This window comes from Pomacea canaliculata, linkage group LG4 (genome assembly GCF_003073045.1).
Source record: "Pomacea canaliculata isolate SZHN2017 linkage group LG4, ASM307304v1, whole genome shotgun sequence".
In the NCBI taxonomy this organism is placed as follows: domain Eukaryota; kingdom Metazoa; phylum Mollusca; class Gastropoda; order Architaenioglossa; family Ampullariidae; genus Pomacea; species Pomacea canaliculata.
In genome coordinates, this window is record NC_037593.1 from 2,127,281 (window position 1) to 2,150,427 (window position 23,147).

General features: G+C 53.4%; 3 protein-coding genes across 4 annotated transcripts; all 3 read left to right on the forward strand.

Moving 5' to 3' along the window:
* Positions 1-14,488: 14,488 nt before the first annotated feature.
* On the forward strand, positions 14,489-15,430 carry LOC112561395 (FMRFamide receptor-like). The gene has a single exon (XM_025233877.1). The coding sequence runs from the start codon at positions 14,489-14,491 to the stop codon at positions 15,428-15,430; it is 942 nt and encodes a 313-aa protein (XP_025089662.1).
* A 1,581-nt stretch (positions 15,431-17,011) lies between these two features.
* On the forward strand, positions 17,012-18,007 carry LOC112561396. The gene has a single exon (XM_025233878.1). The coding sequence runs from the start codon at positions 17,012-17,014 to the stop codon at positions 18,005-18,007; it is 996 nt and encodes a 331-aa protein (XP_025089663.1).
* A 2,296-nt stretch (positions 18,008-20,303) lies between these two features.
* LOC112563101 lies at positions 20,304-22,140 on the forward strand. 2 transcript variants are annotated; one of them, XM_025236838.1, is made up of 2 exons: positions 20,304-21,769; positions 21,802-22,140. In XM_025236838.1, the coding sequence occupies exon 1, from the start codon at positions 21,019-21,021 to the stop codon at positions 21,763-21,765; it is 747 nt and encodes a 248-aa protein (XP_025092623.1). In that variant the 5' UTR covers positions 20,304-21,018; the 3' UTR covers positions 21,766-21,769; positions 21,802-22,140. The 2 variants fall into 2 exon arrangements, with proteins under 2 accessions (XP_025092623.1, XP_025092624.1); XM_025236839.1 differs by having other exon boundaries at positions 20,304-21,767; positions 21,832-22,140.
* The last annotated feature ends 1,007 nt before the right edge of the window (positions 22,141-23,147 follow it).

The window sequence follows — 23,147 nt, forward strand, 5'->3', positions numbered from 1 at the left end:
CAGCCATCAGCCATCAGCCATCAGCCATCAGCCATCAGCCATCAGCCATCAGCCTCAGCCATCAGCCATCAGCCAGCCATCAGCATCAGCCATCAGCATCAGCCATCAGCCTATCATCAGCATCAGCCATCAGCCATCAGCCATCAGCCATCAGCCATCAGCCATCAGCATCAGCCATCAGCCATCAGCCATCAGCCATCAGCCATCAGCATCAGCCATCAGCCATCAGCCATCAGCCATCAGCCATCAGCCATCAGCCATCAGCCATCAGCCAGCCATCAGCATCAGCCATCAGCCATCAGCCATCAGCCATCAGCCATCACCATCAGCAGCATCAGCCATCAGCCATCACCATCACCATCAGCCATCAGCCAATCAGCCATCAGCCATCAGCCATCAGCCATCAAGCCATCAGCCATCAGCCATCAGCCATCAGCCATCAGCCATCAGCCATCAGCCATCAAGCCATCAGCCATCAGCCATCAAGCCAGCCATCAGCCATCAGCCATCAGCCACCATCAGCCATCATAGCCATCAGCCATCATCATCAGCATCACCATCAGCCATCAGCCATCAGCCAATCAGCCAATCAGCCATCAGCCATCAGCCATCAGCCATCAGCATCATCATTCAGCCATCAGCCATCATCAGCCATCAGCCATCAGCCATCAGCCATCAGCATCAGCATCAGCCATCAGCCATCAGCCATCAGATCATCAGCCATCAGCCATCAGCCATCAGCCATCAGCCATCAGCATTCATCAGCCATCAGCAGCCACAGCCATCAGCCATCAGCCATCAGCCATCAGCCCTCAGCGCATCAGCCATCACATCAAGCCATCAGCCATCAGCCATCAGCCATCAGCCATCAGCCAGCCATCAGCCATCAGCCATCAGCCATCAGCCATCAGCCATCAGCCATCAGCATCAGCATCACCAGCCACCATCAGCCATCAGCATCAGCCATCAGCCATTCAGCCATCAGCCATCAGCCATCAGCATCAGCCATCAGCCATCATGCCATCAGCCATCAGCCAGCCATCAGCATCAGCCATCAGCCATCAGCCATCAGCGCATCAGCCATCAGCATCAGCCATCAGCCATCAGCCATCAGCATCAAGCCCAGCAAGCCATCAGCCATCAGCCATCAGCCATCAGCCATCAGCCATCAGCCAGCATCAGCCATCAGCCAATCAAGCCATCAGCCATCAGCCATCAGCCATCAGCCATCAGCCACAGCATCAGCCATCAGCCATCAGCCATCAGCCATCAGCCATCGCCATCAGCCATCAGCCATCAGCCATCAGCCATCAGCCATCAGCCATCAGCCATCAGCCAGCCATCAGCCATCAGCCATCAGCCATCAGCATCAGCATCAGCCATCAGCCATCAGCCATCAGCCATCAGCCATCAGCCATCAGCCATCAGCCATCAGCCATCAGCCATCAGCCATCAGCCATCAAGCCATCAGCCATCAGCCATCAGCCATCAGCCATCAGCCATCAGCCATCAGCCATCACCATCAGCCCATCAGCCATCAGCAGTAGCATCAGCCATCAGCATCAGCCATCAGCCCATCAGCCATCAGCCATCATCAGCCATTCAGCCATCAGCCATCAGCCATCAGCCATCAGCCATCAGCATCAGCCATCAGCCATCAGCATCAGCCATCAGCCTCAGCCATCACAGCCACAGCCATCACCATCAGCCATCAGCCATCAGCCATCAGCCATCAGCCATCAGCCATCAGCCATCAGCCATCAGCATCAGCATCATCAGCCATCAGCCATCAGCCATCAGCCATCAGCCATCAGCCATCAGCCATCAGCTATCAGCATCAGCCATCACCATCAGCCATCCATCAGCGCATCAGCCATCAGCCATCATGCCATCAGCCCAGCCATCAGCCATCAGCCATCAGCCATCAGCCATCAGCCATCAGCCATCAGCCATTCAGCCATCAGCCATCAGCCATCAGCCATCAGCCATTCAGCCATCAGCCATCAGCCATCAGCCATCAGCCATCAGCCATCAGCCACAGCCATCAGCCATCAGCCATCAGCCATCAGCCATCACATTCAGCCATCAGCCATCAGCCATCAGCCATCAGCCCAGCATCAGCCATCAGCCATCAGCATCAGCCATCACCATCAGCCATCAGCCATCATCAGCCATCAGCCATCAGCCATCAGCCATCAGCCATCAGCCATCAGCCATCACCATCAGCCATCAGCCATCAGCCATCAGCCATCAGCCATCAGCCATCAGCCATCAGCCATCAGCCATCAGCCATCAGCCATCAGCCATCAGCCATCAGCATCATCCATCACCAGCCATCAGCCATCATCATCAGCCATCAGCCATCAGCCATCAGCCATCACCATCAGCCATCAGCCATCAGCCATCAGCCATCAGCCATCAGCCATCAGCCATCAGCCATCAGCCATCAGCCATCAGCCATCACATCATCAGCCATCAGCCATCAGCCAGCCTATCAGCCATCAGCCATCAGCCATCAGCCATCGCATCAGCATCATCAGCCATCAGCCATCATCAGCCATCATCAGCCAGCCATCAGCATCAGCCATCAGCCATCAGCGCATCAGCCATCAGCCATCAGCATCAGCCATCAGCCATCAGCCATCAGCCATCAGCCATCATGCCATCAGCATCAGCCATCAGCCATCAGCCATCAGCATCAGCATCAGCCATCAGCCATTCAGCCATCAGCCATCAGCCATCAGCATCAGCCATCACCATCAGCCATCAGCCATCAGCCATCAGCCATCAGCCATCAGCCATCAGCCATCAGCATCACCATCAGCCATCAGCCATCAGCCATCAGCCATCATCAGCCACACCATCAGCCATCAGCCATCAGCCATCAGCCATCAGCCATCACCATCAGCCATCAGCCATCAGCCATCAGCCATCAGCTCAGCCATCAGCCATCAGCCATCAGCCATCAGCCATCAGCCATCAGCGCCATCACCATCAGCATCAGCCATCAGCCATCAGCCATCAGCCATTTCAGCCATCATCAGCCATCAGCCATCAGCCATCAGCCATCAGCCATCAATCAGCCATCAGCCATCAGCCATCAGCCATCAGCCATCAGCCATCAGCCATCAGCCATCAGCCATCAGCCATCAGCATCAGCCATCAGCCATCAGCCATCAGCCATCAGCCATCAGCCATCAAGCCATCAGCCATCAGCCAGCCATCAGCCATCAGCCATCAGCCATCAGCCATCAGCCATCAGCCATCAGCCATCAGCCATCAGCCATCAGCCATCAGCCATCAGCCATCAGCCATCAGCCATCAGCATCAGCCATCACCATCAAGCCATCACCATCAGCCATCAGCCATCAGCCATCACTCAGCCATCAGCCATCAGCCATCAGCCATCAGCCATCAGCCATCAGCCATCAGCCATCAGCCATCAGCATCAGCCATCAGCATCATCAGCCATCAGCCATCAGCCATCAGCCATCAGCCATCAGCCATCAGCCATCAGCCATCAGCCATCAGCCATCAGCCATCAGCCATCAGCCATCAGCCAGCCATCAGCCATCAAGCCATCAGCCATCAGCCATCAGCCATCAGCCATCAGCCATCAGCACATCACATCAGCCATCAGCCAGCATCAGCCATCAGCCATCAGCCATGCCATCAGCCATCACATCAGCATCATCAGCCATCAGCCATCAGCCATCAGCCATCACCATCAGCCATCAGCATCAGCCATCAATCAGCCATCAGCCATCAGCCATCAGCCATCAGCATCAGCCATCAGCCATCAGCCATCAGCCATCAGCCATCAGCCATCAGCCATCAGCCATCAGCCATCAGCCATCATGCCATCAGCCATCAGCCATCAGCCATCAGCCATCAGGCCATCAGCCATCAGCCATCAGCCATCAGCACCATCAGCCATCAGCCATCAGCCATCCAGCCATCAGCCATCAGCCATCAGCCATCAGCCATCAGCCATCAGCCATCAGCCATCAGCCATCAGCCATCAGCCATCAGCCATCAGCCATCAGCATCAGCCATCAGCCATCAGCCATCACCATCAGCCATCAGCCATCAGCCATCACCATCAGCCATCACCATCAGCCATCAGCCATCAGCCATCAGCCATCAGCCATCAGCCATCAGCCATCAGCCATCAGCCATCAGCCATCAGCCATCAGCCATCAGCCATCAGCCATCAGCCATCAGCCATCAGCCATCAGCATCAGCCATCAGCCATCAGCCATCAGCCATCAGCCATCAGCCATCAGCCATCAGCCCATCAGCCATCAGCCATCAGCCATCAGCCATCAGCCATCAGCCATCAGCCATCAGCCATCAGCCATCAGCCATCAGCCATCAGCCATCAGCCATCAGCCATTCAGCCATCAGCCATCAGCCATCAGCCATCAGCCATCAGCCATCAGCATCATCAGCCATCAGCCATCAGCCATCAGCCATCACCATCAGCCATCAGCCATCAGCCATCAGCCATCAGCCATCAGCCATCAGCCATCAGCCATCAGCCATCAGCCATCAGCCATCAGCCATCAGCCATCAGCCATCAGCCATCAGCCATCAGCCATCAGCCATCAGCCATCAGCCATCACCATCAGCCATCAGCCAATCAGCCATCAGCCATCAGCCATCAGCCATCAGCCATCAGCCATCAGCCATCAGCCATCAGCCATCAGCCATCAGCCATCAGCCATCAGCCATCAGCCATCAGCCATCAGCCATCAGCCATCAGCCATCAGCCATCAGCCATCAGCCATCAGCCATCAGCCATCAGCCATCAGCCATCAGCCATCAGCCATCAGCCATCAGCCATCAGCCATCAGCCATCAGCCATCAGCCATCAGCCATCAGCCATCAGCCATCAGCCAACCATCAGCCATCAGCCATCAGCCATCAGCCATCAGCCATCAGCCATCAGCCATCAGCCATCAGCCATCAGCCATCAGCCATCAGCATCATCAGCCATCAGCCATCAGCATCATCAGCCATCAGCCATCAGCCATCAGCCATCAGCCATCAGCCATCAGCCATCAGCCATCAGCCATCACCATCAGCCATCAGCCATCAGCCATCAGCCATCAGCCATCAGCCATCAGCCATCAGCCATCAGTCCATCAGCCATCAGCCATCAGCCATCAGCCATCAGCCATCAGCCATCAGCCATCAGCCATCAGCCATCAGCCATCAGCCATCAGCCATCAGCCATCAGCCATCAGCCATCAGATCAGCCATCAGCCATCAGCCATCAGCCATCAGCCATCAGCCATCAGCCATCAGCCATCAGCCATCAGCCATCAGCCATCAGCCATCAGCCATCAGCCATCAGCCATCAGCCATCAGCCATCAGCCATCAGCCATCACCATCAGCCATCAGCCATCAGCCATCAGCCATCAGCCATCAGCCATCAGCCATCAGCCATCAGCATCAGCCATCAAGCCATCAGCCATCAGCCATCAGCCATCAGCCATCAGCCATCAGCCATCAGCCATCAGCCATCACCATCAGCCATCAGCCATCAGCCATCAGCCATCAGCCATCAGCCATCAGCCATCAGCCATCAGCCATCACCATCAGCCATCAGCTCAGCCAGCAGCCACAGCCATCAGCCATCAGCCATCAGCCATCAGCCATCAGCCATCAGCCAATCAGCCATCAGCCATCAGCCATCAGCCATCAGCCATCAGCCATCAGCCATCAGCCATCAGCCATCAGCCATCAGCCATCAGCCATCAGCCATCAGCCATCAGCCAGCCATCAGCCACAGCCATCAGCCATCAGCCATCAGCAGCCATCAGCCATCACCATCAGCCATCAGCCAGCCATCAGCCATCAGCCATCAGCCATCAGCCATCAGCCATCAGCCATCAGCCATCAGCCATCAGCCATCAGCCATCACCATCAGCCATCACCATCAGCCATCAGCCATCAGCCATCAGCCATCAGCCATCAGCCATCACCCATCAGCCATCAGCCATCAGCCATCACCATCAGCCATCAGCATCAGCATCAGCCATCAGCCAGCCATCAGCCATCAGCCATCAGCCATCACCATCACCATCAGCCATCAGCCATCAGCCATCAGCCATCAGCCATCAAGCCATCAAGCCATCAGCCATCAGCCAGCCATCAGCCATCAGCCATCACAGCCAGCCATCAGCCATCAGCCAGCAGCATCAGCCATCAGCCATCAGCCATCAGCATCAGCATCAGCATCAGCCTCAGCCATCAGCATCAGCCATCAGCCATCAGCCAGCAGCCATCAAGCAGCCAGCACCAGCCATCACCATTGCAGCCATCAGCCAGCAGCATCAGACATCAGCCATCAGCCATCAGCCAGCAGCCCACAGGCATCACAGCAGCCATTTCAGCCAGCAGCATCAGCAGCCATCAGCCAGCAGCCAGCCAGCAGCCACAGCCATCAGCCAGTCAGCAGCAGCCATCAGCCATCAGCCATCACCATCAGCCAGCCAGCAGCAGCAGCCAGCAGCCAGCAGCCAGCGTCAGCCAGCAGCCATCAAGCATCACACAGCAGCAGCCCAGCAGCCAGCCCACAGCAGCCATCAGCCAGCAGCCATAGCGCAGCAGCAGCAGCAGCCATCACCACAGCATTCAGCCACAGCCAGCAGCCATTCAGCCAGCACCTCAGCCAGCATCAGCCACAGCCAGCAGCAGCAGCATAGCCAGCAGCAGCAGCCAGCAGCCAGCAGCCAGCAGCCATCAGCCAGCAGCCAGCAGCAGCCATCAGCCAGCAGCATCAGCCAGCAGCCATCAGCATCAGCAGCCAGCAGCATCAGCAGCCATCAGCCATCAGCCAGCAGCCATCAGCCAGCCACATCAGCCAGCAGCAGCATCAGCCAGCAGCCAGCAGCAGCATCAGCCAGCAGCCATCAGCCATCAGCCAGCAGCCATCAGCCAGCAGCCAGCACAGCAGCCAGCAAGCCATCAGCCAGCAGCAGCAGCCATCAGCCAGCAGCCAGCAGCCATCAGCCAGCAGCCAGCAGCCATCAGCCAGCAGCCATCAGCCAGCAGCCATCAGCCAGCAGCCATCAGCCAGCAGCAGCAGCCAGCCAGCCACAGCCAGCAGCCAGCAGCCCATCAGCCAGCAGCCAGCAGCCAGCAGCCATCAGCCAGCACAGCCAGCAGCCAGCCATCAGCCAGCAGCCAGCACCAGCCAAGCAGCAGCAGCCAGCAGCCAGCAGCAGCAGCCATCAGCCAGCAGCCCAGCAGCAGCCATCAGCAGCAGCCAGCACAGCCCATCAGCCAGCAGCAGCAGCCAGCAGCCAGCCAGCAGCCATCAGCCAGCAGCCAGCACAGCAGCAGCAGCCATCAGCCAGCAGCCATGCAGCCATCAGCCAGCAGCCAGCAGCCATCAGCCAGCAGTCCAGCAGCAGCCAGCAGCCAGCCATCAGCCAGCAAGCAGCAGCCAGCAGCCAGCAGCAGCATCAGCCAGCAGCCATCAGCCAGCAGCATCAGCCAGCAGCCAGCAGCCAAGCAGCCCACAGCCAGCAGCCATCAGCCAGCAGCCATCAGCCCAGCAGCCATCAGCCAGCAGCCAGCAGCCACAGCCAGCAGCCATCAGCCAGCAGCCAGCAGCAGCAGCCAGCCAGACATCAGCCAGCAGCCAGCAGCCAGCCATCAGCCAGATCAGCCATCAGCCAGCCCATCAGCAGCAGCCATCAGCCAGCAGCCATCAGCCATCAGCCAGCAGCCAGCAGCCAGCAGCAGCCAGCCAGCAGCCAGCAGCCAGCAGCCATCAGCCCAGCAGCCAGCAGCCAGCACCATCAGCCAGCCAGCAGCCAGCACATCAGCCATCAGCCAGCAGCAGCAGCATCAGCCATCAGCCCATCAGCAGCATCAGCAGCCATCAGCCAGCCATCAGCCAAGCCAGCCAGCAGCCCAGCAGCCATCAGCCATCAGCCAGCAGCCATCAGCCATCAGCCAGCAGCCAGCAGCCATCAGCCCAGCAGCCAGCAGCCAGCAGCAGCAGCAGCAGCCAGCCATCAGCCAGCAGCCAGCAGCCAGCACCAGCACCATCAGCCATCAGCCATAGCAGCCAAGCAGCCATCAGCCAGCAGCCAGCAGCCATCAGCCAGCCATCAGCCATCAGGCAGCCACAGCCAGCAGCCATCAGCCAGCAGCCAGCAGCCAGCAGCCATCAGCCAGCAGCCATCAGCCAGCAGCCAGCAGCCAGCAGCCAGCAGCCAGCAGCAGCAGCCAGCAGCCATCAGCCAGCAGCCAGCAGCCAGCCATCAGCCAGCAGCCAGCAGCCAGCAGCCATCAGCCAGCAGCAGCCATCAGCCAGCAGCAGCCAGCAGCCATCAGCCATCAGCCAGCAGCCACAGCCAGCAGCCATCAGCCATCAGCCAGCAGCCAGCAGCCATCAGCCAGCAGCCAGCAGCCAGCAGCAGCCAGCAGCCAGCAGCCAGCAGCCAGCAGCCAGCAGCCATCAGCCATCAGCCAGCAGCCAGCAGCCAGCAGCCAGCAGCCAGCAGCCAGCAGCCAGCAGCCAGCAGCAGCAGCCAGCAGCCAGCAGCCATCAGCCAGCAGCCAGCAGCCAGCAGCCAGCCAGCCAGCAGCCAGCAGCAGTCAGCCAGCAGCCAGCAGCCAGCCAGCAGCCAGCAGCCAGCAGCCAGCAGCCAGCAGCCAGCAGCCAGCAGCAGCAGCAGCCAGCAGCCAGCAGCAGCAGCCAGCAGCCAGCAGCCAGCAGCCAGCAGCCAGCAGCCAGCAGCCAGCATCACCAGCCCAGCAGCATCAGCCAGCAGCCAGCAGCCAGCAGCCAGCAGCCAGCAGCACAGCCAGCAGCCAGCAGCCAGCAGCCAGCAGCCAGCAGCCAGCAGCCAGCAGCCAGCAGCCAGCAGCCAGCAGCCAGCAGCCAGCAGCCAGCAGCAGCAGCCAGCAGCCAGCAGCCAGCAGCCAGCCAGCAGCAGCAGCAGCAGCCAGCAGCCAGCAGCCAGCAGCCAGCAGCCAGCCAGCAGCCAGCAGCCAGCAGCCAGCAGCCATCAGCAGCAGCATCAGCCAGCAGCCAGCAGCCATCAGCCAGCAGCCATCAGCCAGCAGCCATCAGCCAGCAGCCAGCAGCCAGCAGCCAGCAGCAGCCATCAGCCAGCAGCAGCCAGCAGCCGCAGCCAGCAGCCAGCAAGCAGCAGCCAGCAGCCAGCAGCCAGCAGCCATCAGCAGCAGCAGCATCAGCCAGCAGCCATCAGCCAGCAGCCAGCAGCCAGCAGCAGCAGCAGCCAGCATCAGCCAGCCAGCAGCCACAGCAGCCCAGCAGCCATAACAGCCAGCAGCCATCAGCCAGCAGCCAGCCAGCAGCCATCAGCAGCATCAGCCTCAGCAGCAGCCAGCAGCCAGCCAGCAGCCATCAGCCATCAGCCAGCAGCCAGCAGCCAGCAGCCATCAGCCAGCAGCCAGCAGCCAGCAGCAGCCAGCAGCCATCAGCCATCAGCCATCAGCCAGCAGCCAGCAGCCACAGCCAGCAGCAGCAGCCAGCAGCAGCAGCACCAGCAGCCAGCAGCCAGCAGCCATCAGCAGAGCATCAGCCAGCAGCAGCAGCAGCAGCCAGCAGCCAGCAGCCAGCAGCCAGCACCAGCCCATCAGCAGCAGCCACAGCCAGCAGCCATCAGCAGCCCAGCAGCCAGCAGCCAGCAGCAGCCAGCAGCCAGCAGCAGCAGCAGCCAGCAGCCAGCAGCCAGCAGCCAGCAGCCAGCAGCCAGCAGCCCAGCCAGCCAGCAGCCAGCAGCCAGCAGCCAGCAGCCAGCAGCCAGCAGCAGCCAGGCAGCCCAGCAGCCAGCAGCCAGCAGCCAGCAGCCAGCAGCCAGCAGCCAGCAGCAGCCAGCCAAGCCAGCAGCAGCCAGCAGCCAGCAGCCAGCAGCCAGCAGCCCAGCAGCCAGCAGCCAGCAGCAGCAGCAGCAGCCAGCAGCCAGCAGCCAGGCCAGGCCAGCCAGTGGTGCTCTTTGCCCAGTGGTAAAGCTAGGCGACCACCCACCCTGCCTTCAGCCAGGGTGTGCTCTTGCCCAGTGGTAAAGCTAGGCCGACCCCCACCCTGCCTTCCAGCCAGGGTGGTGCTCTTGCCCAGTGGTAAAGCTAGGCCGACCCACCCACCCTGCCTTCCAGCCAGGGTGGTGCTCTTGCCCAGTGGTAAAGCTAGGCCGACCCACCCACCCTGCTTCAGCCAGGGTGGTGCTCTTGCCCAGTGGTAAAGCTAGGCCGACCCACCCACCCTGCCTTCCAGCCAGGGTGTGCTCTTGCCCAGTGGTAAAGCTAGGCCGACCACCCACCCTGCCTTCCAGCCAGGGTGGTGCTCTTGCCAGTGGTAAAGCTAGCCGACCCACCCACCCTGCCTTCCAGCCCAGGGTGGTGCTCTTGCCCAGTGGTAAAGCTAGGCCGACCCACCCACCCTGCCTTCCAGCCAGGGTGGTGCTCTTGCCCAGTGGTAAAGCTAGGCCGACCCACCCACCCTGCCTTCCAGCCAGGGTGGTGCTCTTGCCCAGTGGTAAAGCTAGGCCGACCCACCCACCCTGCCTTCCAGCCAGGGTGGTGCTCTTGCCCAGTGGTAAAGCTAGGCCGACCCACCCACCCTGCCTTCCAGCCAGGGTGGTGCTCTTGCCCAGTGGTAAAGCTAGGCCGACCACCCACCCTGCCTTCCAGCCAGGGTGGTGCTCTTGCCCAGTGGTAAAGCTAGGCCGACCCACCCACCCTGCCTTCCAGCCAGGGTGGTGCTCTTGCCCAGTGGTAAAGCTAGGCCGACCCACCCACCCTGCCTTCCAGCCAGGGTGGTGCTCTTGCCCAGTGGTAAAGCTAGGCCGACCCACCCACCCTGCCTTCCAGCCAGGGTGGTGCTCTTGCCCAGTGGTAAAGCTAGGCCGACCCACCCACCCTGCCTTCCAGCCAGGGTGGTGCTCTTGCCCAGTGGTAAAGCTAGGCCGACCCACCCACCCTGCCTTCCAGCCAGGGTGGTGCTCTTGCCCAGTGGTAAAGCTAGGCCGACCCACCCCCACCCTGCCTTCCAGCCAGGGTGCTGCTCTTGCCTCAGTGGTAAAGCTAGGCCGACCCACCCACCCTGCCTTCCAGCCAGGGTGGTGCTCTTGCCCAGTGGTAAAGCTAGGCCGACCCACCCACCCTGCCTTCCAGCCAGGGTGTGCTCTTGCCCAGTGGTAAAGCTAGGCCGACCCACCCACCCTGCCTTCCAGCCAGGGTGGTGCTCTTGCCCAGTGGTAAAGCTAGGCCGACCCACCCACCCTGCCTTCCAGCCAGGGTGGTGCTCTTGCCCAGTGGTAAAGCTAGGCCGACCCACCCACCCTGCCTTCCAGCCAGGGTGGTGCTCTTGCCCAGTGGTAAAGCTAGGCCGACCCACCCACCCTGCCTTCCAGCCAGGGTGGTGCTCTTGCCCAGTGGTAAAGCTAGGCCGACCCACCCACCCTGCCTTCCAGCCAGGGTGGTGCTCTTGCCCAGTGTAAAGCTAGGCCGACCCACCCACCTGCCTTCCAGCCAGGGTGTGCTCTTGCCCAGTGGTAAAGCTAGGCCGACCCACCCACCTGCTTCCAGCCAGGTGGTGCTCTTGCCCAGTGGTAAAGCTAGGCCGACCCACCCACCCTGCCTTCCAGCCAGGGTGGTGCTCTTGCCCAGTGGTAAAGCTAGGCCGACCCACCCACCCTGCCTTCCAGCCAGGGTGGTGCTCTTAGCCCAGTGGTAAAGCTAGGCCGACCCACCCACCCTGCCTTCCAGCCAGGGTGGTGTGCTCTTGCCCAGTGGTAAAGCTAGCCGACCCACCACCCTGCCTGCCTTCCAGCCAGGGTGGTGCTCTTGCCCAGTGGTAAAGCTAGGCCGACCCACCCACCCTGCCTTCCAGCCAGGGTGGTGCTCTTGCCCAGTGGTAAAGCTAGGCCGACCCACCCACCCTGCCTTCCGGACATCAGCCTCTCGCCGCATGAACAGGGCTATGCCATTGGTGCGTATAAATCATAAATTTTTGATTCATTAATATTTCTTGGATATAATGAGAAATATTGTTCTACTGTTTGTTTGCCATCCTGTGGAATGAACCCAGTCGCTACCCCTCCCTCGTCACGTGTTAGTCCATGCGGTTCCTCAGATCGGTCACCGGCATCCTACTATCTGCTAGCTCCACCTCGTCTACCCACACCGCCCCACCCACCCGCAGGCAAATTATGCTGTGATTCTGATAAAGTTGGTTGCGGCCCTTTGCTCCACTGGGGGCGAATAGGAACAAGAAGAAGATTCCTGATAAAGATTTAGCGAACACATTGAAATGTCTTTTTAACTCGAGCATGTGTCTGACGTTTCTATCATTTTACTCTCTCTCTCTCTGTGTTTGCGTGTTTGTATATATTACAACCGAAAACCGGTGTTGTCAGTGTGGGTCATCCCTTTCACAATCATTGCTAATGACCGAATTGATATCTAAACAAAAAAAAAAAGTTAGAATTAAATATATCAATGTATCTGGTTTAAACATAACTTCTTCTTTTAATAGAAATATGGAAACGGAAAGACTAGAAGACTAAATGAACAAAAAGTCACCTCGTGCATGCTTTAACTTTCCTTTGTGATATATTTGTGTAGCAAAAGTTACATCAGGTGCATCTTGTTAAAGATAACAAAAACAGACATATTAAAATAAACAGTTGAAAACTAACAGTTTTTTCTTATTTTTATAGATTTAATTGTTTATATCTGTATTGAGAAAGCAACTTCGCGGGTAACATAACCGCCAAAACACTTAGAAATGGGAGATAACAAGCGCTACCTTTTTTATGTGGCTTTTGTCCCTTGGATCAGGTTAGCCTTTGCTAGTTGTTTATAATAATGATAAAGGGAACTTATTAACGCGCAGCATCACGACCAAGATAGATGGGACTGTGTGCAAACCAACAATACATGGAAGTAAACAGTGAAGCATGTATAGACACCGAACAACATCAAGATGAGGTACAGGATAACAGCCAGTAGACAGTGAGGTACTAGAGACTGAACAACATCAAGATGAGGTACACGATAACAGCCAGTAGACAGTGAGGTACTAGAGACTGAACAACATCAAGATGAGGTACACGATAACAGCCAGTAGACAGTGAGGTACTAGAGACTGAACAACATCAAGATGAGGTACACGATAACAGCCCTCCCTGCCATCAGCCCCTCGCCCCGTGGACCCCGAGCCACGTACTGTGCAGGGGACGTCACCGACACGTGCAGCCTGTTAATCACGGTCGACAACTTACATTAAAGTCTATAGGTGCCATAACCCTCCATCCCCCCATGCCGCGCGTGCTCTCTTGTTAACTTTCTTCCGTTGTCTGGGATCTGTGAATATTGTTTTCTTTTGTTTTGTTTTGGTTTTTGTTGTTTTTGCTTTTTTTTTTGGTCTGTTAATTTATTTTTAATTTTTTCCCCAAATGATAGAAGGTCTCCATGTTCTAAAGTTCATGTTTTCTAAATACTGAGAACGTAACCTGTATCGTTGTATATCGAGAACCACATACTGCCTTTATTTACATATCTGTAAATAAATACATTTACAAGCAAGCACTGCCTGCTCCCAACAGATATTGTTCGGCGGGCAGTTGCTGATGGCGGAACAGGAATGATACCTCGTCCAACAACTGAAAAGACCGCCGTGCTTTTTCGAAATTGAAAAGTGCTATTGACAGTGCACTTGTGGTTCTTCGCTTTTCTGATTGTTTATTAAAACTGTCAACAGCAGGCAAAAGTTCATTTTTATTATTTACAATTTGTTTTAAAAGTGTGTCGATGTTGTTTTTAAATTGTTGTATTACATCCTCATTCTGTCTGTTAGTGGTAGGGATGTCAAACTCGTCCTCGGAGTCTTGTTTCAGTATTTCAGTAAAGGTAGATGTCTGTCGATAAGACTATACACAGCTACATTACATTTCTCTTGGCAATCACTAGGTTTGAGCGAAAGGCTTGACAGAAAAACTGATCATATTAGAGAACGAAAACATCACAAAGCAAAGAGAAAAAAACCCAACAAAAACAAAAACAAAAATGAAATACCCTAGTTTTGATCACACCACATGTCAATCCCAAGTGGGTACTGATTACTCTATACGGGTACCACTGAGTCTGATTACTCTGTACGGGTACCCGACAGACAACATGCACGAGCCCACGTTCCCATGGCGCGAGTTCAGTGTCACCCGCTAGGATCATCCCTATGATCGCCACAGGAAGTGCTTTCGTTACAGGACTAGAAATATTCAGATAAGCTCCTCGTGGCGTCTGCCTTCGTGTGATGTGAGCTATCACAGTGTCACTGATACAATCTCCTGTATATATATATATCAGCTACATCGGTTGACAAGCATCGCAAGGTCTGGCCGTGACGAGCGAACCTACTGCTTTCTTGAAGAACATCGAAGATCTAAAGGACAGTTTGACAATAATCAGAAGACGTGTCAACAAGGGGAGGTGACCATGGAGGGTACATACACCAGTACAGATGTATACAGCCATAACCATACACGCAAGGACTATCTGTATGCTAATGCAGAGAGCTACTACATACACAGAGTGGGCTGCATACCCGTGGCATTGCTGGGTATCGTGGGTAACCTGGTGTCCCTCGTCGTGTGGAACTCACAGACCACGTACAGCGCCACCATCTTCCTGTTCAAGTACCTGGCCGTGTGGGACACCGCATTCCTGGTGTCGGTCATCCCCGTCATATTTCTGTCACGCTCTCGTCTGTCCCACAATGCATTGTTTGCAGTGACATTTTTGTCAACACTTGCCAGGCTGGAGTCAGTGCACACCACCCTGCTCATTGCCATCACCCGATGGCTAGCGGTGTACCGACCTGTCCACGTGCACACCGGAAGTCTGTTAACACGACGTCACGTGGTGCTGGCCTGTCTGGTCGTCTCGGTCTGGTGCCTGGCGATGCTCTCAGTCGTCCTGGCAGCTAAACTTGCTTCAGAATTCGCTAAGTCATGGCTACGAGTGCTTATCTTCGTCGAAATCGTCAATGTTGCTGTTTCTGTTCTTCCACTGATCGTTTTCAACATTCTCACAACAAAAAAGATTTGCTCTCACTTTTCCTGGACACCAACATCGTCGTCAGGACCACAGCCTGCGACATCCAGGACCAGCAACCAGCGCCTGACGATGGCCAGCGTGTGGATGAGTGTCTTCACTGTGGCGGCCTACACCCTCGGCCTGACTGTCACCTACATTTCTGTGTTTCTTCTCTTGAAAAAAAACCGAAAGCTTTTCATCATTTTCTCATCTGTGTCCGACCTGCTAGAAGTGTTCAACTCCAGTGTCAACATCATCTTCTATTTGACACTCTCTCGCACCTTTCGCAGTTCCTTCAAAAAACATTTTATTGGCAGAGGCCGTGCAGTCGGCGCTGGCTGAGAAGTTCGTCAAAACGATTTGAGCAGAAGATGTAAGATCATCATCGTTATCATCGTTATCATCATCGTCGAACCCAGATGTCATGAAGAGGTTGAAATTTCAAGAAAAACACGATGACCTGACCTGCAGATGATTATTAGTTTAATGTGTTTAGTACTAATTGTTGGCGCACTGACCTCTCAGCCAGCATTGTATTCATTTTCAGTTCTGACCATACGATTACTCAAAAAATAAAATATAGAAAATTCATAAAATTGTGAAGTATTTGTGGCACAGAAAAAAGCTGTGTATGTTGGCTTGGAGTTGTTGTAGTTATTATTATTATTGAAACAGTCGGCCGTTCTATTGTGGACGCCGGGGTGTGGAGACTCTAGTGTTCCATGTACAGGAGTATCTGTGGGTGACCTTTGGCCCTTCCTGCTCCAGCTCACCATGGAGGCTACACAGCATCGGGATGTTGAGATTATGATTAGTTGTACTAGGGATTACAGTTGCTGGCTTGTTGCTGTGTGTTGGGATGCAAAGCGAGGCTCAGGTCAGGACCGAGAGAAATCTGAGAGCAGGAACATCTGTGGTGGCCTGGATTCCCATTGTTACATGAAGTTAGTGCTGTGATGTCCGAGTGACCGCGAGAATAGTTTCTGGCTGACTTCACATCCGTCAGGACACAGTTGATACAGATATTGAATGAGCTGCCCAGAAAACAGGCGAAAAGAGAAAGAGAGAGTGAGAGAGAATAAAGAAAGGAAAACAAAGAAAAAAGAACGAACAACTAAACTAAAAACAATTGTTGCAAGGAACTTTGTTCAAACTCGCACCTGAGTGGCAGCATGACAGAGGGGTGGGTTAGTGGCCTGTTCAGCCCTCCGCCTGTTAGCTGCCACCAGTTATCACCCCCGGGGCAATGTTCCATTTGAAGTGAAAAAATTGTAACAGTAACACATAACACATTCATAGCGACAGCAACAACAACACTACAAGACAGCAAGCAAGTAAATGATGGCAAACTAGTTTAGTCCTTCATACTCCTGCTGACGGCGGTTAAAGGTGGCGCCATCTTGTTTAGTTTCTGGTTTAATTCCTGAACATCCGAGCGAATAGCAACCAGTTATGCGGAGTGCAGATGAACTCTTTGAAACACTTGACTGAGACCACATTTCCGATTTATGCCCGACTTAATGACATCAGTCCCTGAGAGGAAACTGTGAGCACTGGACACTCTGCACGTGGCAGCCATTGTGGCAGCTTCTAGGCAACGCGCATGCGCCGTCCCATATCTCATTCGTGCCAATCCAGTTTGTCCCGACAGAGATCAGTATGTCCAAGATTTGCTCAGGAAGTGATTATCGTCCGATAGGATAACCCATCAGATAAGCTTCCATAAGCGCCACCTGTACTTGTATGATACGAGTAATTTTAGTTTCACTGACACAATCGTCTTTAATTAAATAAATCAATGAATCACTTCACTGATGTCTGACGGTCTGCTTGTGACGAGTCCCTCCGTATTTTTTTATTGATAGAAGAACACAAAGAATGTGAAGGACACTAACAAGAAGACATTTTAACTAAGAGCTGATCATGGAAGGTACACATGTCAGTACTGATGTGTATAACGATCGCTATGGCGACGACTACGTCTACCGTAGTACAGAGAGCTACTACATAGATACAGTCGGCTGTATACCCGTGGCATTGCTGGGTATCGTGGGTAACCTGGTCTCCCTCCTCGTGTGGAACTCACAGACCACGTACAGCGCCACCATCTTGCTGTTTAAGTACCTGGCCGTGTGGGACACCGCATACCTCGTGTCTTTCATCCCCGTTTCCTTTGTTTATGACGATGATCCAGGAGGCCCTCTGGCCATATCGCTGGACGCTTTCTGGTACCTCACCAAGCTGGAGTCAGTGCACACCACCCTGCTCATTGCCTTCACCCGATGGCTGGCGGTGCACCGACCTGTCCACGTGCACACCGGAAGTCTGTTAACACGACGTCACGTGGTGGTGTCCTGTCTGGTCGTCTTGGTCTGGTGCCTGGCGATCAGCGCCGTCTTCATGACCTTTAACCTGATTCTAGGGACTTCTAACACCTGGGTACTCGAGCTGATCATCATTAACATCGTGGGTCTGGCTGTGCCTGTCCTTCCCCTTGTCGTCTTCAACCTTCTCACAATAAAGAAGATTCGTTCTTCAACATCAACAACATCGTCATCAGAACAACGACTGCCCACGTCCAGGACCAGCAACCACAGCTTAACCATCACCATCATGTCCATGAGTGTTTTGAGTGTCGTGGCCTACACCATCGGCAAGACTGTGATGGATGTTTATTGGCTTCGACACTGGAGTGAGAGTGGCAGCTCCTTTACCACCCTGCAGTCTTTGACCGAGCTGCTGCAGGTCGTGAACTCCAGTGTCAACATTATCTTCTACTTCTCATTCTCTCGCAAGTTTCGCAGTTCCTTCAAAAACTGCTTTGTTCGCAGAGGCCATGCAGGCAGAGCTCGACGAGAAGTTCTTCAAAGCGATGACAGAAATGATTTCAACAGCAGTTGTGCAATGTCCAGACTGTAACTCTGTGGACAGACCCTCTAGGTCCGAGACTGTAGTTCTGTGAGAACACTTCTTTAACGAGCACTTAAAACATTTTTATTACTATAAGCTGTTCAATACTCAGTGTAATGACAGATTGCTACTCACATTGTATTTTGTCATCTACTAACGGATATATTTTAGCTGTTATTTGTTACATGTAACCAAGGGTCAGGCCACGTATCAGTTGTACTGTCAAGTTGTCGTCAACTTTTACTCCTCCGCACATCATTAAAGTTTTTTTTCTTTTGCAGAACAATTTAGAATTTAAAAATTGAAGACATTGGTAATCTCATGAACAATAGAAGCCATTTTAGACCTGGCTGTTCTCATTCTTTCGCTTTCTGTCATTAATGTCCTCCCCTTGAAGACCGTGTCAGAGGCATCGTCTTCAGTTTGGAGGGAAGCACGAGTGTTTACGAGTGACTTGCAGAAGAGAAAACTCCAAGATGTCTGATAAAGAGTTTTAACTTTTTATTGCGTCCAGTCGCTAACAATGGACTTTTGACAAAATTGTTCTCACAATATAAGAGTGAGGACCACAAGGGAGGGGAGATAATTTGAGTTCAGAGACTAATTGCTCCAAGGCTTGACCAACCCTTCACGAACAGTGACTAAGTTATAAGACTGGGCCCAGAACTGAGTAAATATGTTCTTTGTGTTTTCTATTGTACAAGAGCTCTAATGTCAAACCTTGAAGTTTTGACAGAACGGGAATGAGTTGTCTCATCATGTCTTTTAGACATTGTGGACATGGCGGTAACTGCGGCCCTGTACTCCTCGAGGAGTAGCAAGAAATACACTAAAACTAAGCTAACCTGACACTAAAGGTGGTGTTCGCCACCTTAACACGTTCTCCATCTTTTTGCAGACATGAGACATTATACTGTACGCACACTTCGAGAAGGAGAGAGTTCTCACTGGGTGATGTGTGTCTCGTGTTCAAAAAAATCGGAAAAAGCAGATCCAACAGACATTCTTGGAGAGAGGTGTGGTTAAAAAACAATCAAACAATCCGTGACCCTGGGGTCAGGACTGTTGTGACCTGCAGTCAGTCGTCTCTTGGTCTTGACACCGAGAACACTCAACCCCACGCAGTCGCCGTGTGGGCAAGGGCACTACAGAGTTGCCTCCCTAGAAACTTGACGGAAGACTGAAGGAAGAAGCGGAGAGACAGGATGCTACTGGAGAAGCTGATTGGCTGTCACATGACATTGTTCCCACTTGATGGTCTGAGTCTTTGTGTGGCTGAGAGGTCGGAAGACCCATCGTGTACTGAACAACTACTTCGTGTAGTTTCCTTATTTTGTCAATGAAGGTTCGACACCAGTCGTCATGTGACCTTTCGCACCACTCACACCATGACACGTACACGAGCAGATTGACGGGTCACTGACGGGTCACTGACAGGTCACTAGGTCGCATACTGCGTCGTACCATCAAATAAATGTACAAACATCCGCTAGATGCGGTCAAAGGTGGGTACAGATGTTGAAGTAAGGCTCAGTCGGTATCCGGGTGTGGGTATGGGAAACGTCTGTTGCCAACGACTGTCAGTTCACGTAAAAGTTGAAAGATTCCATACCACACCACGAGGGCTGCAAGGGCAGGGATCTGTGAGTGGTTCACTGTGTTTAAAGCAGCATACATAGAAGGCTAAGCCCGCGCCCTCTCCACTGTCCGTCTTGAGAATTCCCTTTGAAAGCAAATATTCTCTATGAGTAGGGACTATCTAGAGGCTCTTATAGAGGCTATGTAGAAGCCATGTGTAGAGGCTATCAGTAGAGAGAGTGTAGAGAGGCTGTGTAAATGGTAAACACAACAGGCCCCACGTCAGAACCATGGGCACCCATAGGACAGGAAAATGGTTAAATTTGTATTATATAAAATTCATTATATTTATCCATCAGATTCAAGAATCCTAGTTCTTTGAAAATATATATAGTGTACATTTAATATATTACAGTATTAGAAATAATTTTTAAAGATCCCGACAGCCAGTCTGATAAGATTAACTGTTGTCTGCTAATAGTCAGGCCTGACGAGAGGGGGGGACAGGGGGGTCTGGTGTACCCGGGCCCGCGGCTGTCAAGGGGGCCCGGTCTTGGTCAGTGGATTTTTTCTTCTTCTTCTTATTGAGATTCGAATTGTAAACATACATTATATACTGGGAAAATAATTTACGATTACAAGTACAAGGGGCCCGGAGAGGTCTGTCCCGGGGCCCGGGCTGGCTCTCGGCGGCCCTGCTAATAGTTAATATTTATGTTTCCTGTAGGATTGTAGGTTGGACAAAGGTTGTAGGAGCCGTGAGTGGAGAAATTTAGTTCTGAAATTTGGTCAAGTCTGTCACTCCCATGAGATGACACTTCCTCTTCACTTAAATCACCGGAAGGAAGCGTTTCTGGAGTGCGAGCTGAGTCTGTGTGTGCGTCACGGTGTCCGAGCCCAGCGCGTGCGTGTCACGACAGGTGGTGCCACAGACAGAGGACTGGAGGTGACGTAGTCATGCCATGAGGACCACCAATCACAGACACTTCCTAGACCATCGTTAGGGTGTGGGAAAACATCGTGATTCACTGAAGCAAATCGTCTGTGAAAAGAAAGATCATTTCAATAGTCACACAACATCTCAACGTCTCTCAGTCCGTCTGCTACATTTTGTGAAGAACAGTGAGGATCTGCGCAGCCATGTCAGGGTTAGAAGACAGTTCAGTAAACGAAAGTCTGACAATGGAAGGTACAGATGGCTATGACGACGGCTACTCTGGCGATTACTATAACGTCTATACTACAGAGAGCTACTACGTAGACAGAGTGGGCATCATACCCGTGGCATTGCTGGGTATCGTGGGTAACCTGGTGTCCCTCGCCGTGTGGAACTCACAGACCACGTACAACGCCACCATCTTCCTGTTCAAGTACCTGGCCGTTTGGGACACCGCATTCCTCGTGTCGGTCATACCTGTGATATTTCTGTATGAAGTTGATCCATGGAGCAGACCCGCCATAGTCCTCAACACTTTGTCATTTCTTGCCAAGCTGGAGTCAGTGCACACCACCTGCTCATTACCTTCACCCGATGGCTGGCGGTGTACCGACCTGTCCACGTGCACACCGGAAGTCTGTTAAAACTACGTCACATGGTGGTGGCCTCTCTGGTCGTCTTGGTCTGGTGCCTGGCGATCAGCGCCGTCTTCATGAACTTTAACCTGCTTTCAGAACCCACTCACCAATGGGTATACGGGTGGATCGCCGTCCACATCGTGGGTCTGGCTGTTCCTGTCCTTCCACTTATCGTCTTCAACGTCCTCCTGCTGATCAAGATTCGAACTCCCTTTTCTCCGACATCAACAAAGTCAGAGCAGCATCAGTCGAGCACGTGGGGCAGCACCCAGCGCCTGACGGTGGCCATCTTGTCCATGAGCGCCTTCAGTGTCGTGGCCTACACCATCGGCGAGACGACGACAGTCGTTCACTGGCTTGGACACTGGAGCGACGGCGGCGACCTCTTCCTCACTCTTCAGTCTTCCTTCGAGCTGCTGCAGGTGGTCAACTCCAGCATCAACGTCGTCTTCTACTTTGCCTTTTCTCGCAATTTCCGCAGTTCCTCCACCAAGTGCTTCAGCCGCTGGGTCCTGAGAGGCCGGGCAGTCAGCGCTGGACACCGAGGTCCTCACAGCGAAGACAAAGGCGACTCCTCCAGCAGCCGCACAGCGACTGAGACTGTGGCTCTGTGAACATGTTAGTGACTGAGACTGTGGCTCTGTGAACATGTTAGTGAGTGAGACTGTGGCTCTGTGAACATGTTAGTGATTGAGACTGTGGCTCTGTGAACTGATGCTACAGCGACTGTCAGTTGTAACAAAACTGTTGCGCAACAGCAACTTTGTGAACACCAGGGCTCTGTAACAACACCTTTCTGTCCAGGATTGTATTGCTAGTCATGTCGGCCCCACGTTCGCTGCCTTGTGTGGCGATTGTAACATCTGATGTTCACTGAATACTCTCTCGTCTACTGTAGGTTGTTCTCAGTTGCTTTGTTTACATGCAATCGAAGTGTAGGTTATTTTGCTACTACTTTATTTTAAGTAATAAATGTTGTTGAATTTTCTCGTGGTCAGTGTTGTTCTATGCTGTCGTACCACAAGTACCACTACAGTGGTACCACAACCACTTCTAGTGCCATTGCTATGTACGAATGATTTTTGATGCTTTGAGCCGCCATCTTAAGCGGAAGTGTTTGTGTACGTGGTGTATGTTTGTATGACTGTATGTCTTCAGTGTGTGTGGGTTGCACGTGTGTGTGTGTGTGTGTGTTAGCGTGCGTGACGTTAGTGTATTCATGTGTGTTCGTGCCTGTGTGCATGTTCAAGTAGGCAAGTGTTTATGTTTATGTGTTTTTATGTGTTTGCGTGCGTGAGGTTGAGAGTTTGAATATATGTGTGTGCACCTATATGTCCGCTCTCATGTGTCCCCCCTTCCCATTTGACGAGTGTTTGAACTTTGAACTGAAAGCTGTGAGCAGCACACGCAGCGTATGGTGAGGCAGTGTATATCTAGTGTATGTCTAGTGTATATCTAGTATATCCGGTGACCATCCTTCTATCACTTGACAACGTTCGTGCAAGCAGGACAGACGAGGATGATGCGGAGATGTCAGAGTGAGCATCGCACCAGAGACTCCTTCCTGTCCGTTAACAGGATCTGCTGAGAGAGAGAAGAGAAGAGGAGAGACTAAACTGAACTGACAAAGGTCACACAGAATGGACGTCCGCAAGTCAGTCCTCAGAAGCCATTATAATCGTCACCTTCATCAAAGGCTTGTTTGTTGAGGAGAAGAAGAAGTTTGAGCACATATTAGCATCCTCATCATTGCTTCGCACACGAATTCACACCTACACACACACATACACAACTACAATAGTGAATAAAGAAACCTAACACTTGTAGACACCCCAGCACTGTCAATCAACCTCTCTCTCCACATATATATATATACAACCTTATATATCTATATACAACCTACACAATAGCCCTCGCTGTTACTCGCCGTGATGTAAAATTTTTTAATGTCTGTAAACTTGTGTGAATGTGAACCTCCACAGAGCACACTGAAGGT